Source organism: Tyto alba, unplaced genomic scaffold, assembly GCF_018691265.1.
Source record: "Tyto alba isolate M040663 unplaced genomic scaffold, T.alba_DEE_v4.0 Super-Scaffold_1000006, whole genome shotgun sequence".
In the NCBI taxonomy this organism is placed as follows: Eukaryota; Metazoa; Chordata; class Aves; order Strigiformes; family Tytonidae; genus Tyto; species Tyto alba.
Window position 1 is genome coordinate 24,393,289 of NW_024881272.1, and position 16,104 is coordinate 24,409,392.

Consider the following 16,104-nt stretch of genomic DNA (forward strand, 5'->3'; position numbering starts at 1 on the left):
CGGTTGCCTCCTAGCAAATGCATGGCAAGAGCGAAAAATTCTTCAACAAGAAAAGGGAAAGATACAGGAGAGTCTGCATTTTGGTTTGTTCTTTCTTCATCAGAAAGCAGCTTTTTCAAATTCACATGCGGAATTACGTTCCTCATGCTGTTGGTGACTCTCCTTGTAAGAGTCGAAGCTGCTTCTGTGAATAACAGATCATGTCTCTTGTGAATTCCTATGTCAGGCTCACAACTTAACATTCAGTTGTCGGATTTCACTTTATTAACACATTGGGATAAAGTTCTGGTCCCAAGCATTGACCTCTGGATAACGGCACTGGCTTTAGAGGTCTGCTGTAGGCAGCACTGCTGATGGCCATGAATTACTGCATGACCTTCAGAAGCCGAGCCTGGCTGGAGGAACCCTTTCCCATTCCCCGTGCACTCTGTTAAATTGCAAATCACCCGAGTGTACTGGTAGGGGGTCTTCTGGACGCTCCCCTTCTCCTCTAGTAGGTCCGAAACAGTGCTGTTGCAAAGGCCATTTTATTCTGCTCAACACCCTGCACATTCCATTTCACATTTTCCTTACTCCTGGATGGCAGTGTATGCCACCGGCAGGAGCTGGAAGTTGTGAGCCCTCTTTACACTTGGGCTGAGTTAGTGAGAAGCAGGTGTGATCCTATCGGGCCCTCCTTGCATTTAGTGGTCCTCTTAATCCATTTATAACAGCACTTGTCCAGAAATCTGGTTTGAATGAGCCTGAGATGAATGAATAATGTCAAGCAGTTCAGACGTCAAATATTTGAACAGCTGCGTGGGTGTTTTCACTGGCTTTGTGCATGGAAGCAACCCCAGGAAGTTAGACAAGGAGGGTCAGGTTGAAATTGTGGCACTAAACCCCAGCCTGCCGGAACTGGCCTCAAAATCCATCTCTGCTGCAGATGAAGGGGCATTAGGATGCTAGTGGCAGGCCATTTGCTCTGTGGTTGATGCTAGACCAAGCTTTGCATCCTGTTCTTTGGTGTTCTCTTATGTGCAGTGGCAGTACTGGGATTTATGGACCTTTTGATTCATATCGGAAACATATTTTGCAGATTTTGTTTTTCCTTTTTCTAAAGCAGCCTCTGAAGTCCCAGAACAGATAGCACAGCTTATATTCATCTTAACCTCTGTAAACCCAGAAAAGACTTTGTTTAGCATACAGTTTCCAAGTCAGGCTTTTTTTTTTTCCATGTTGCAATGGACTGCACTTGGTCATGTTCAGAAAAAAAAAAAAAAAAAAAAAAAGAAAAACCTAAAACCCATATTTGGTGAAAATCTGAGAGTTGGATCACCTTATTGTGACTTCCTTTAGGCATTGGCCTGGGAGTCCTCATTTGATCAGAAAATTTACCCTTCTCCTGCCCCTCATCTTAACCTATGAATGCCTCTGCTATGCCCTCATCTCTGACTGAAATGTTGTATCAAATCATCCCAGTGTGTATCCGCCATTGTAACACATACTGTCCAAACCCTTCCCCTGTACCATCCCTGTGTAGGGAGGATAGTTCTCTGTTGGCAATGCAGTGGTTCCTATTACAGATTCAGCAAAAGCTCTGGAGTATTTTCCTTTCAGATTTAAAAGGGATTTTCTTAAGTACAAAGGTTTTGAGAGCAAGGACACCAGGATTCTGAAGTCAAGGTGCCTTAATATTTGTAAATTGTATCACAGTAAGCAGATCTTCTTTTCTTAAGCTCTAACCATAAACCACTAGTTGGCTTGAGTCACTTGGAAACAAAATTGATGGAAGGGTGCATGTTTCCTGTGTGCTTGGCATCCTTGCAGAGAGAGGGACACGGGGAGCGGTCCCACTTACGTTCACTCTTTTGGACTCCTTTTCCTCCCCTGCCCCAAGGCACTTGCTCCAAGTATTCATTGTCTGGCTAACATTCAGATCGCCTCTGGGACTGGCCAAGTCACAGCTCCAGCTTTGCATGATTTGTGTTTCCCACAGCTACAAGAAAAATGAAGACCTGTGTGTCCAAAGTTTATGGCCTTTGAGAAGTGATGGGCTAAAGTAATGCCAGGTGCAGGGGATGGTGTTACTGCAGGTTGAATGCCATGCCTGTAAATTACCACCCCATTGCCCACTGTGACTTCTAAGGCAGCTTTGAAAAACTATCCAGCTTCTTTGGCAGGTTTCTCTTACTCCTCTAAATCTTCTCCCAAACATTGTGATGAACTGAAGGAGTCAAGATTTACTAGATGAGCCACTGCAGAAAGAGAAGGCAGCTCGTGACGAGTTGGCTGGCAGCGTGCAGCCGTTATGTGAAACACTTTGTAAGGGGTCTACTGGGAGAGGGCTGCCCCAGAGACCAGGCAGGGCTGACCTACAAGCATGGCTCCCGGCGCAGGCGGTGGGTGCTGCATTGTCAAAGCTAGTTTTGTTACCTCTGCTGAAAATTAAGGCTGGCAATTACTTTGAAGTAAAAGGTAGTTTATGCTTCTAGGGAAAGGTTAGTCTTAAAATCATTGTCATGCTACGGTTGTCACTCGTTAAGGACCTTCTTTATATTCAGGGAAGAGAAATATCAAATCCATATAAACAAATTTTATTGGTGGCTTAATGAATCAGCGAGAGCATCCGTTCCTAGAGAGCGACAGTAAAGAACTGTGTCTGCATGGTGTCCTTGGAAATGAGACCTTCGCCTTGCCCTGCTCTCTGCACAGATGGAGACTATTAGAAATATAGCTCACTTTTCTGAGCTGGGAAAGTGCAAGTTTGCTGCTGACAGCACAAGCTTGTGTAAAGGTGCTGGTGAGAGCCCTGTGGGATAAACAGACTCAAACATCTGTAGCCCTAAAAGGGCTACGCTGATGCCTGGGAATGTCCTCATTCTTCAGACATGCACCTTGTACTCAGTGCTTCTACATTAATTTTAGCCTGTCTTCTGCATTTAGAACTACATTCACAGTGTAGGAATGCACCCGCTTTGGGGCATTTGTGCAAAGCCAAGACTACGTCTACCTTACTCTTTCGGTGTTTGCAGGTGGGATGTGCTCCCTGTTCTAACCACAGGCTTAGGTCACCAGCCATCTGCATCTGTCAGGTCCTTCAGGCTCCAGCAGGTCCCCTCTTGTCTGTGGGCGTGGAGTCCAGGTCTGCTGTCTGGGCAGAGGGGTGCTACGGGAAGGAGTGTACTGGAGGCAGCCAGAGTGAGCAAATTTCTATCTGCATAGCTTATGCCCCCAAACAGCTTAGATCTGCTGCAGAACTGAACACAAATATTGAACACGAATGAGGACCTTGCACCACCCTAGAATTCAGGAGATCTTTGTTTAATTTCCAGTCTCATGGGAGAAAGCATATCCAGTGTCTCATGAAGAGTAAATACATGTCTTCCTTAGTTTCCCTTCTATTAATACACCTTAGGCAGCAAATACCATGTAAAGGTTCATTTTTGTAGGTGTTTGCACACGGATGCAATTAAAAGAAGCCTGGTTACAATCAGCAATAGCACAGTCAACAAAGTGCTTGAGAAGCAAAATAAATGCATATATTGTTAAAAAGCAGCAGTGATTACACAGCTCAGTCTTGAGGGGAACCGTTCATGCTTGCTTCCTGCTGGCTCCTCTTGGAGCTGATCCACCCGTCACGGGAGTGCAGGACTTACTGGCTTGCGCTGGAATTTGCTCGTGTAAGAAGTGCTTGTAAGGAGCTGCTAATAACTGGAGTTTTTTGTTGTGTTGGTTTTTTTTTCCCTCCTAGAACCACGTTTGCTATTCTTAAATGTTTTATATTGTAAAAATGTAAGCCATGACTAAACGTATTTAAAGAAGGAAAAGGTATTTCTAACTGTATTTTGGCCATTGCCTGCCCTGTGCATCTGAATTAAGGACTAATTCAGAATGTCCCTGTGGCTTTCTCTTACCTCCTAGTAGTGTACTTTTTACGTTAAGCACTTCTATGAAAAATCAGTCTTCCCTATTTTGCTTTACTTTTTTTCTCCCTTTGAGAGAGACCCTTCCAATGCCTTCAACTTTAAAATAACTTGTGTGGAGAGCAAAAGGTCAAGAATATTTCGTTTTCAGTGTTGAGGGGCATTTTAGAGCATAAAATCCAAGAAGTTGGAGCATTTCTCTGAGTGTTTTCTGTGCAGTGTTCTGAAAATTGTTTTTTTGCAGTCTTTGGAGATGATACCTTTTGTGAGGCTGTTAGGAGTAAAGGACAGCCTGCAAACTGGTGCTGTCGCACCATCCGTAGGAGACCTCCTGCACTTCATCTGCAATTCAGATGCTCATCCACGTGTTTTGTTCTCTTCCAGGTTCTGGGTTTATCATGTGCAGTGGCAAGGAGAATCCAGACAGCGACGCTGACCTGGATGTGGATGGAGACGACACACTTGAATACGGGAAACCACAGTATCGTTTTTGAAAGGCTCTTACTGAGAGGGAACCTAGAGGTGCATCTTCAGCTAGCTTTCATACAGCAGTGTCCTGGGTGGTGGTGGATAATCTGTGTCCAGCCCTACTGAAAACGATGCCATCTTCTCCAGTTACCATGTTGTTTGAACTAGGAGGGATTCCCAGTTACTCCCTTTGAGATCCTTCTGTTGATACAGCACTCCTTCAGGCGCAGTTGGTGAAGTTGGCAGCAGACATTGCAGGAGATCAAAATTAGTGTTTCTCTATTCTGTTTCATAAGCAATCTGTTGTCTCCATCCAGGTCTCCTCCATATGGATATCTTTTTGTGTTTCATGGGTAGGAATTGTGTTTCTTTTCCACAAGACGCCCCTTTGTTTTCAGGGATTTTGTGCAGTAAACATAAAAAACACTATTCATCTGTCACTCTGAGAGACTGGATTTTTTTCCTTTCATTAGACAGCTCATGGGCAGAACTATCACTAAGGGCAGGTTTGGGGAACTTCTACATCTAGGAGCCAGGATCTTCAGACACAGCTCTGGGAGACTTGTGGGCAGACTTCTGCCCTGCAACAGCTATCGGGGAGGAACTCCTGCAAGGATATTTGACAGACATTGACTCAGCTGTGATGAGGAGGAATATATAGCTATAGAATTAGAGATTTTATTGAAATCTGTACCAGCCTTTAAGACTGCAGCCCCAACCGATAGCTGATGAGAGAGCTCTGTACCTCAAACAGAAATAGCGGAATTGTGCAAGCTAGGCTTGCAGAGGTTGAGTAGTTGGTTCCCCTTATAAAAGGCTGTGGCATCATGTTGCTGTCAAAAGATTTTTCTGTTTCTTTCCACCTAAGACAAAACAATATGGAATTTAAAGGCAAGTCCCTCCATGGATACCAGCCCCTCTTTTTTTGAGGTGTTCCCAGTTGGAATTAATTTGTTCTGTAGCCCAGATAGTGTTCTAACCATCTCAAAAGCTTTTCCCCTGTCTGCAGCAAGGCTGTATGTTCCTTAACCCCTTGTGCTCAGGTACACAGAGGCAGACGTTATCCCTTGCACTGGGGAAGAGCCAGGTGAAGCCAAAGAGAGGGAGGCGCTCCGAGGTGCTGTTTTAAAGTAAGTACTGTGCCTTTCTAATTTGCTTTCATTATTTTGGGGGAATCTCAATTTGTGGAAAATAGCAGTTCACTCGAGCACAAGGTCTGCAGCAAGAGAGACTTGCAAAGAAGCACAGTGTGATGGGTGGGTCTCCATTTCTACCTGTGCATTCTCATAAAGCCTCCCTTAACCACCCCACCGCCCAGCCAGTGCTGTCTTCTCCCTGAACAGTGCTGGACAGAAGATTAATTCTGACAGTGGGGAAGCTGTGCTGTACGAAGGCCATCTTGCTTCACGATGAAATGTGGCCTCTGAGTAGTAGGATAATGTGATGCTTTCTGAATCTTGTTCAGCACATCAGGAGTCTGGCACCCAGGGTATGATTTCATTGCATTCCATTACATGTTGTGGGGTACGCAAACTAATCGTCCTGCATTTGGCTCTAGGGCTGGGGCAGGATGTGTGCTCTACCTACCATACATATGTGGAGAATGCAGGCAGCCAGCATTCAGGGCACTTGGGGAAGCATTTCAGGCAAATAAAATGAGTTAACGGGGAGCTAGGATTGCTTTCTAAGCCCTCTGCCCTGCATAAAACAGGGCTTAAATTACCCCCCTCTATCTGTTTCACTGAGTGATCCTGTGAGGTCAAGGTTGAAGTGATTGATAGAGCAGTGAAATTAAGTTTTCTTGCTGCTTAGCCTGTCACAAATGCTAGTTCAAAACTAGGTTCCACTCCATAGAAAAGCAGCATTTGTCACACTGGATCCAAACCATTGGTCCGTTCGATACTTTGCTATCTGTGCTAGTCCATAGGCAGGGCCTCAAAGATGCTGAAGCTCCTTCACAGCCAGGACAGTAGTATTGTAGCAGGAGGATATCAGGGTATTCCTTATCAGTGGTTGTGGACATTTGTTAGTTGGTGAGACGACTGAGGACCTGAGGCCGGGAGACCCAGTTCCTTCAAGTGGCTTGCTCCTAACGCATTGTATGGCCGTTTGGGCGAGGTCTTTGCCTATCTCCTGGGCTTGTTTGCCCATCTCTAAAATGGGAGGTGATGTTGCTTGTAAAAGCAACTTGAAATGCTGGCAAGTTTCTGTAGAAATGCCATTGGCTAGCTGATACTGTGAAGCGTGAGCCTGTGTTAGCTTACGAGTGCAACTGTCTTAGCACATAAAGCTAAAATGTTATGCAGTCATAGGTGTGCAGCCTGCTCAGAAGATTCCTTTCTCTTACAGTCTCTGTTACTGGCTTGCAAGTGATTGGACAGGGTTAGGAGTTGACTGTGCTTCAGTGCTGCTGTTCTTCAAATGGGAAGATGGAAAAGATGGGGCTTATGAAGGTGTAAAGTTATTCTTAAAGGGAGAAGCTATTGCAACACAGAAGATTTCTGTTCATGAGTAAGGTTTTCATCTTTGAAATTGTGTATTCAAAAATGAGCATTGGGTCATAGATGCTGTTTGAATCCCAAGCCTTCAGGAAGCATCACATCCCCCGTGTGATTCAGCAGAGGTCACAGCTAGAAGTGAAGGTTGGGAGAACACTGGTGGAAATGTGGACTAGCACAAAACCACCTCCTGCAGCAGGTCAGCTGCTCATATTTTGAAGCCTATACTGATGGATAGAAGTATTGAGAGAGAAGTGGTGGGTGGAAGGGGTGGCTTTTCCTGAGCAGCAAAATTTTTCATGTTCAACCTTTAGCATTCTGCCCTTTTCTCTTTTAGTGGTGGCACACCCAGTACTCGAATAACACCGGAGTTTTCTAAATGGGCTAGCGACGGTGAGTGTTGAACTTGTAAATTATTAATTTGTATGCTACAGGAGGGCAGATAGATGTTCCATATCTTCTGATTGCAAGTAACTAGGCAAATGGTAGTTACAAATGCTCTTGCACAGAATGTGTATACAATCACACTCTTTTTGAAACTTTACAGCACAATTAACTAGACAGTGGCAGCCGGGGGAGTTCCCAAAAATGCAGCCTTAACTGGTATGATGTTAAGGGATAGGGATTGAATTGACTTGCTGTCGCATAACTGAAAGACAAACTGCTGTATCACAGAGGGAGCCATCAGGGCTTAACTATGTGGTAGTGGTGTTCAGCTGCTGGGTTTTAAACTACACAGGCACCTGTTGCTTGTTTTTTTTTTTTTTTTTTTCAATGGCTTTCTTATCACCTTCCCTTCTTTAAAAGGGTGTGCTAGAGACTTGTATCATGATGTGTTGGGTGGGTCTTGTGCTTGCTGACCTCTCTATGGCAAGAAAAGCCTGCGGCTCTGAAGCCTGCACCTTTAGAGTGGGAGCTCTAGGATCTGTCCTACTTCATGACCTCTAGTTGAGACTCCAGAGCAAACGAGTCTCATGGTGAAATTGTACCTTTGTGTGCATTATTTGAAAGCTCATAGTATTAAGGGGGGGGGCGGGGGGAGAGTGGTGGTTAAACCTATTCGACTGCTACTTTATTTTATTTAATGCCAGCAGCACTGGAAGTGTAAGCAGAAACCTAGTGGAAATATGAGAATAATAAAACCTGGCGCTTTCCAGCTGTAGATGCCAAATCCATTTCCAGAGCTGGGCAGTGCTGCTCCAGCTCCCTTAGGAAGGGAACTGAAGCTCAGCGACCTGAAGAGACTTGTCCCAATGATTTTGTTCTCTGTTCTGTTACTGTAATGCTTCGGGCATTTGATTGCCAGCCTTGAAAGTACCTGCAAGACATAACTGCTTGCAGTGGGAGTGGGGGGTGGATAGAACTAGTTTTGCCAAGGGCATGATGATTAAATGGAGAACATAGGATATCTATTGCAGGCATTTTCTTCTGTGGGGTAGGCAATCACATTTATTTTCTGTGATGTAGGAGCTCTTGCTTGTAGGTGTGTTACATTTCAGTAACTACAGCCACAGAGGTGATGAGGATGCAGCCTTGATGGTATTTGCTGTGAGCTGTTGTCTTCATACCTTTTACCTGAGACCATGGTGCTCAATCTGCAGCCCAGGGACTGGCCTCAGGACAGTTCATCTGCCTTATCTCCAACTGGTATCTCACAGCCCCTCCTGTGCTGGGAGGAGCCATAGGACTGCTAGTACTTGGAGAGCCATGAGCAGAGTATTCTGTTGCACTAGTTACCTGGCATATATTTTTATCACTGTCTGTGTCTGAGGTGTCTCAGAAAAAGAAGCTGAAAGCAGGGTCTAGACTGGGTGTATGTGTTCTGGATCCATCTTTCTAGAAGTACACTTTCGCGTGACAGCTGCATCAAGCCTTTCTGAATTAAATCCTGGCTTAAACAGTAGGTACATCTGGGAGAGTCAGTTAGTATGGAGAGGGGAGAGGGTAGGGGTTGTATCTGCAGCCCCGGATCATAGAGGCATGCTGGTCAGAGAGAGGGCCTCCCTGCCAGACAGGGACACGTAGCCTCGGTCTCTCTTTCCAAGAATTGGTATGAAAATGACTCATCAGTGTCTGTGAGTTACAGTTTCAGCTTCTGAAACTGTAACTCGCTCAGACTATTTCATTGCAATGATCAAATGTTCTCTTGCTAATTTGTCTGTTCTTCCCTCAACAGAAATGCCCTCGACGAGTAACGGTGAAAGCAGTAAACAGGAGACCATGCAGAAGACCTGTAAGAACAGTGACATTGAAAAGTGAGTGTAAGGTGGATAGCCTTCGTTTTTCTGGTTTTGAGGAACCATAGTGTGCCACCTGATGTTCCCAGAAGCAGTGCTAGTCTGACGGTATTGTCATGGTACCAGGACAGGTAGGCATATTTGAAGCTTTTACCACTGAGAAGGGAAGCTGTGCTCCAACATGAAGCATGGACTTGGAGCTGTTCGTGTCCTGACTTGCTGCTGCTGTGTCCACAGAGGGCCTGTGGGGAGTTCTCCCCCAGATATCTGTGTGGATAGGTACCCAGTGACAAGGAATCAAGCCCATATTCCAAAGGGCTTTTCCACGGTAAATTGCCTTCTTTTAAAATATGTAAATAGATATAGCCATGCTTTCTACCATATTCTAGTTACAGTGCATTTCCAGATGTGTGGTACATAACAGCCTAGACTAAAGCTGGGACTTAGGATGGGAGATGAAGATTCAAACTCAATTTAACCTGGCAAAAGCAATTGGCTTGTCAAGCTGTATTTTGATTTTTTATGATTCCCCTTGCAAGATTTCTGCTACCAATGTGTCATGGAATCCTGCTTTTACTGGAGAAGTTACCTTATTGCTGCATCTTGGTTTCTGAGGGCAGCCCTTTACATGGTCTCTCTCCCATTTTCTCCATGGTACCTGCATGCTCCACCTTCCATCTCTCCAGAAAAAGGGAATACAGCAGCCCCATGACTCAGCAGAAGCCTCACTGATGGAATTTCTTTCCCTTAAGATCCAGACTTCACCTTTGTATGGTTGCTAGCAGAAATCATGTCTCAGTTCCTGAGTTTTTTTACCTGCAGCCCTTCCAGCTGATTAAGAAGTTTAAGTCTCAGTGGTTGAATATACAGTAGTGCAGAGACTCCTGGCCATCTCCTTTCTTGTCCCTTTCTGTTTGCTGGATACCCTGCAGCCTAGTCTGAGGTAGAAACAAATGGTTTTATCTGCACTGTGCATTTGAGTAACAACCTCTATCCTCAACCTCCTTCCACATGCTGCTAGGGTGACTTACTGCTCAGGCAGATTGGACGATCCAAGCCTAAGACTACAGGCTCTTCACTGCTGCCACAGACTGCATTAATTGGGATGGGGCAATGTTTTAAGTTGATTATTGTCCAACAAAAAGTGTTGCCCCAAGATCGAGTGACAGACAAAACAGCTTGAATGAGGTGGAAGCAGTGAGGTAATCGTGGATTTTAAACAGATGGCATTTACATTTTGGGGATGAGGTCCATTGATAATTTGGGATGGGGAAAAAATCTGGTGGTAGCATTAAACTGACTTTACAGAAAGTTAGTGTTTGGGTTTTTTTGTTTGGTTTGGTTTTTTTAATATAGTTTGTTCTCCCGGTCCTGATTTGTGAGGTTATGTCCCTGGCACTTTTGGGGATCTCTGACAGTTCAGGCAGCCTGGCAAAGCATATGTTCACAGTCAGGGGCTAACTGGGGAAACTCCCTGCTGCAGAGGAAACTTTAACACTGCTTTGCTGTCTCGTCACTTTTCTTTTTACAAGGCTTTTTATTAGCATGTCCCAAATGTGGGCTGTCTGCTGTTCGATGCTTCTCAGTGAGCAGACTTTAGCCAAGGACCACTGAGTTTGGGAGCTTGCAGGTCAGTGCAGAAGCAGCTTTGTCCTTAGAGTGAGCCAACCGTTGCATGCTGTCTTGGTGGCAAGGACTCATCCCTTCATCTGCCAGCCTCTGTCTCAGCCACTGCTTGGCTTCCCTTTGGGCCTCCTGCCTCTCAGCCCAGCAACCCTCCACCCTCCCAGATCCACTCCTATTGAAAATCTTTAAACTGCAGGAGCTGAAAGGATTTGACATTTTCCAGAACACTTGAGCTCAAGTGATAAAATTGACATAGCTTTAATAATCTGATCAAAGAGGCTTTAGCTAGCACCTTTTGAAGGATCCCAGAATCCTTTCCAAACAACACTCGTGCTAACACCGCTGTGAAGTGGAGGGAGTGTGTATGTATGTGTGTGCGTGTATGCACACACACCTTGCTTCACAATAACCTTGCCCCGCTAAAGCTTCAGCTCTGCAAAAGGTGCGAAAAGTCAGCAAAAGCCAATAGAAATTACAGGAAAAGCCTTAAGTGTCTTGAGGAGTCTTTCCAGTAATGTTCATTTTTTGAAAGTAACAGGGAAAGCTTTTTATTTAAGGTGCTTTATTTCACTGAAGATCAGAAAACAAGATGGTGTTTCAGGTGGAGTATTCCTCTCTGCCTTTTTTTTTTCCCCTCTCCTTCTTTCCTTTGAGATTCGTGTGTGATAAATAGTTTCTGTCCTGCCATTTAAGCAGTCTGAATGCTCTGTGTGCTTGTCTGTGTGGAGGGGTTCTGTTAAATTAATTGATAACAGGGATCAGAGCTAGAAGCCTACAGAAAAGGAGGGGGAAGGGTTTCACACTGTCTGGCTGTTTCCCACTCCACTGCTGAGCCATGATATATGGCGACCCAGCCCAACAGGCTAAATTGATTCATCTCTAGTTCCTGTTTCTTAATCTGGAGCTAAATTGGTTTCATTTTTCTTGTTTTGGGTGGTGCTTACAAGAAGTTTTTGGCAGCTTCACTTTATTCCATTGTTTGTAACTTTAATTTTTGCCTTTAAATCTGAGGGTTATTGATTGGCATGTTAAACCTCGTGTAGCGTCTGATTAGCATTTTTTAAATTGTCCGGAAGCACGTGGCTCACCACCTGTGTCAGCCGTGCTCTCCGTTTAGAGCAGTGGCTAATAGTGTTAGCAGCGATCTGTGCATTGATCCTTCTCTCATAAGAATGATGTTGCTTCCCCCTCCCCTCTTCCAAAAATAACTCAAGGCCAGGAGAGCGCTGTGGTTTTGTTTGTTTTTTAATCCGTTAATACAGTACAGCGAGAAGTCCTACTTTTGGCACGCAGCTGAAGCTCTTTGCTTGAGCAAATTAATTTAATCTAAACTTAGTTTTTTGTGGATAACCTAAACTTAGGTCTTTGCATGTAGAACAACTAGGCTTGGGCAAGTCTGCATTTGTTGTCCCGCTCCTTGTGCTGTACCAGGTCATCAATAGCCTGGGCAGGTTGACCTTATCTGCTTTGTGTTGAACCTCAGATGGCAGCCACAGGTAATGAGAGAGGTGATGCCTGCCCCACCTCTCCTTCCTCAGCCCTGCTGAACTTTTCCAGTCTTGCTGACGTGAGGTCTGGGGGACACCCTGGGGTGCTGAAGGCTCACGGGGAGAGGGAAAGGAGCGTCGCACCAGCTGAGCTCTGCCTGTCTGCTGAAGACCCCAGCCACTGTGAAGGCAGTAGCTGGGGTCTTCAGCAGACAGACAGAGCTCAGCTGGTGCAATGCTCCTTTACCTTGATTTGAGATGCAGCTTTGATCAGAGAGAGCAAGCAGCTGGTCCCTAATCGCCCAGGCATCCTCCTCGACTCCTCCACCAACGTTGTACGCTCAACTGTTGTGCACAGAGAGCTGCAAAAAGCACCTTCCCTACAAAAAGTGTTCCTCCCCCTCCTTCCTGAGATGCAGCCTGTGAGGGTCTGGTGCCATTTTGAAACCGAGGTTCCCCGGGGTTAAAAGCCAGCATCTTAATTCAGAGTGCCAATGTTCAATTTTGCTTTCTGCCACCAGACTAGATTGCAGGCCAGCGAGAGAGTCTGGGTTAGTGGCCCACTGGGTCACCTCCCATTTGTTTTCCTCAATTTTGTGTTGTCATAAATTCATTCCAGCCCGTTGTGGTTGATCAGTTTATCTCCGCCGGGGCAGGGAGCGCTGCGAGCATGATATATGGCACAGAGCATTGTAGCCAGCCTCTCCATGAATCACTCCAGCTGTTTGGTGTCAGCCCCAAAGCAAACAGGACCTGGCCGCTGAGCGTTGACTACGATGAGCTCAGTATGGGAAGAGACATGACGTATGAATGTTTATTTAATAATTCTCTAATATTTCCAGTGGAGTGTGGCTGTGCCTTTGGGGGGGGGGGGGGGGCAAGAGGCGGGGGGGGGAGGGTTGAAGAGGGAAACTCTAATCTGTTGGGGTGGGTCATAAATCAGGCAGACAACATCATTAATCAGGGATGGGACAGAAGTGGAAGGAGGTGGGACTGGAGCTGCCATCCTCAGTGGGAAGGGGGCTGTGCTCTTTTTTTTTGTAAAACAAATCTTGTTTCTGATTCTGCTTGGCCCCAGCCGCGCTGCCCGCATAATAGCAAACCCGGACACAAGGCTGTTTAAGTGAGTATGCTACCTACGCTATAAACCTTGCAATACGAGCCTGCCAAGCATTAAATCCCTTTATAATTATCTTCTTTATATAACACTTCATGCTTATCATGCTTCATTGGATGAGATGCTTGTTGGGTTAAAAAGAGGGTTTTAAAGACAAAAAGCAATTGTATTTGTTTTATTTTTCCTGTCTCCTCTTTCCTCCCCTTCCCCCTTACCTCACCTCTTTCCAGTCCAGCTGTTCTGAAAGCATCAGCTCCAGAGGGGCTCTGGCGCAGCAGCACAGGAAGGAGAATCAGTTAAAATTAAACAAAGTTTAGGTTGGGATCCTTGTGTAAAGAGTCAAGTGTGTGAGAGCAGTCAGGCAGGTAGCAGTGCCTGTTGTGGGGACTCTGCTCCTGGGCAGATGGATCGAGATAGGAGCAGAGTGAGTGTGAAGCCAGAGGATTAGCAGAGGCCTGAAAGGGAAGGAGCCACGCTTAATCTGGTATGTCAAAGGGAAACAGAAGCTGCCGTGAATTCACACCAGAGGATAAGCACTCCCCAGCCCCTCTCCATAGTGTCACACCATTAATAGGCTTTGGTGGGAGACAAGAATGTCTTATAGCAAAGATGGAATTAAAAAATTAACTTGAGTCCTAAATGAACTAACCCTTTGTGCTCTGCTAAGAGAGAGCATGATGCTGCTGGTGGGTCCAGTACTTGATCAGCCAGTGTAAACTTGAGACAGGATCCAGGAAGCTGAACTGAAGCGTGGGATTGTCAGAGCCAGACTGAGAAAGCGCTGCTGGACTGTGCTTCTTGTGTCCAGATTTTTATCTTTATTAGGTTTTAGTCCTTCCTTTCAGTAATTCAGTAGTGTGTAATACGTGCTTGTAACATATACTGTGTTCAGTGTTGAAAGGGTGCATAGGTAGATGCTCCCTTTCTTTATGAAGCGAGACTTTGGTGTTACTTTACCCTCTGGGTCGTGGCAGTGGAGAGCAGTGTGCCAGTCTGCATTCCTTCATCCTGCTCCCACTTTTAACTGTTTGGTAGAAGTTGTGTGTGCCAACGATGGTCTTAAACGCTATTACCACTGCGCCAACTGAAATTGTATCAGTGTCATGGATCATCACAGGCTAGTGGGTAACGAAGCTCAGCGAGGCAGGCTGACTGTACCAGCTCAGACCGGGAGGGGGATGGTGGTATCTCTGTTAAGTACAGCTGTGTCCAAAGGTTTGTTCTAACTTCTATGCCTTGGGGCAGTTTTCTGTAGATTTTGACATCTTCATATAGGCAGGGACTCTCATGTCTGTTGAACTTGCGATGTTTCAGAGCCGAAGCGTGTGCAAACCCAAGGTGGCTGCCAGCTTCAGAGGTAGTAGCGTCCCTGTCCCATCACTGGTGAAAATCCCAGAAAGGAATTTTATTCCTATGTTGGGGGCACAGTTTAGGCATCTTGCCATTTGTGTCTCTTCGTCTGCCCCTTCTTTTCTTTTTTTCTTTTTTTCTTTTTTTTTCTTAGTTTCAGAAATGCTGTTAACTTTAATTTGTGGAGTTGCTTCCTGGGAATGAAAAATCGATGGGGGGCTATCGCAGTGTGAAATTCGACTGTCACTATTGAGCTATAGAGTTAGCAAGATGTCTTAGAAGGTAAAAAATAAATCGTGGCCCAGAAAGTGCTCAGCTGTGCTATTTCAAAGGGGATATGAGGCTGATGGTCCGTTAGAGGGTACTTCAGTTAGATGGATGATGATTCCCTGTGAAATATTGGAGTTATTCCATAGGTAAGAGAAACTTTAGCTTATAAAACACAAACAGCTCCCTTCTAGCAGACAAATTCTGCCCTTAGATGTGTGAGCAGCTTGTCAGAGAGAGGACTCGTCCCTAAAATTAGCCTGTTGTGTTTAACGTCTCTGGGGCATTGTAAATACTGCTGTGTTCCTTGAGGATGTGACTCTTTATTCATGTCCCTTACCTACACTGCAAGAATTAAGAGGCAGAGACTAGATTTTTGGTTTTGGGCTTTTTTTATTAGGAAATGTTTGTGTGGTGCCCAGATGCTCTCAAGAGAAAAGTAACAATTATTTTTACGTCAGCTGCGTTCCCTTTTTGGATGGAAATGTTCCTTTGAAGAGCAGAAAAGGGATCGTGTGGTGCCCCGTTCGCTGCCAGTTTGCTCTAGCGCTCACACATCTGCTGAAGGGCAGCCCTGGTCTGCGTGCTGGCGTTAATAGGGCTACTGCTTTCTTTGGCACTGACTATTGTGGCAGGACTCAGTAAGTGTTTGTGCTGTGCCAGCTGCTGTATGACAAGAGGATTGTAATTACAGCTCTTGCTAGTTTATGCATTTCTTAGACTATAGTTAGTAAGTATAAATATGAAATGGTCCCCCAAAAAAACCTAGTTTGTATTACTTCTCACTAAACCATGTCTGGGACAGCTAGAGTCTGTAATTATTTCTCTTACACTTGCATGCACAGTTGCAATACCGCTGAGGGGAGCTTACTGCTGCAAGAAGGAGTTTTAAGCCACATTTAGTTGGAGCTTGGTAAAGATTTCCCAGAGAATTTAATGACAGATGAATTAATTGTGCTTTCATATCTCCTCTGCCTCTAACACCGAACCCAGCACTGCCTTTACAGAAGCAGCATAACAACAAGTAATGTAATTAATAGTTTAACATCCGTGTTGTTTTTTGCCCTCACTTCAGTTATAAAGCTTGTCCTAACCTTACTTGCTCCCCACCGCTGCAGGCACCTCATCCTATTTCTCCATTCACTACTA

At 45.2% G+C, this 16,104-nt stretch overlaps 1 protein-coding gene across 8 annotated transcripts in view; it reads left to right on the forward strand.

Annotated features, from left to right (window-relative positions):
* The window catches only part of RNF220 (ring finger protein 220), a 231,996-nt gene that overhangs the window by 194,002 nt on the left and 21,890 nt on the right, over positions 1-16,104 (forward strand). For 7 of the 8 annotated variants that reach the window (XM_042803079.1, XM_033000379.2, XM_033000382.2 and 4 more), the window contains 4 exons: positions 4,290-4,386; positions 5,417-5,503; positions 7,209-7,264; positions 9,048-9,126. In XM_042803079.1, the coding sequence (XP_042659013.1) occupies positions 4,290-4,386; positions 5,417-5,503; positions 7,209-7,264; positions 9,048-9,126 (319 nt within the window). Of the gene's footprint in view, positions 1-4,289; positions 4,387-5,416; positions 5,504-6,722; positions 6,904-7,208; positions 7,265-9,047; positions 9,127-16,104 lie in introns of those variants that run through there. The other variant, XM_042803108.1, reaches the window with a different exon arrangement.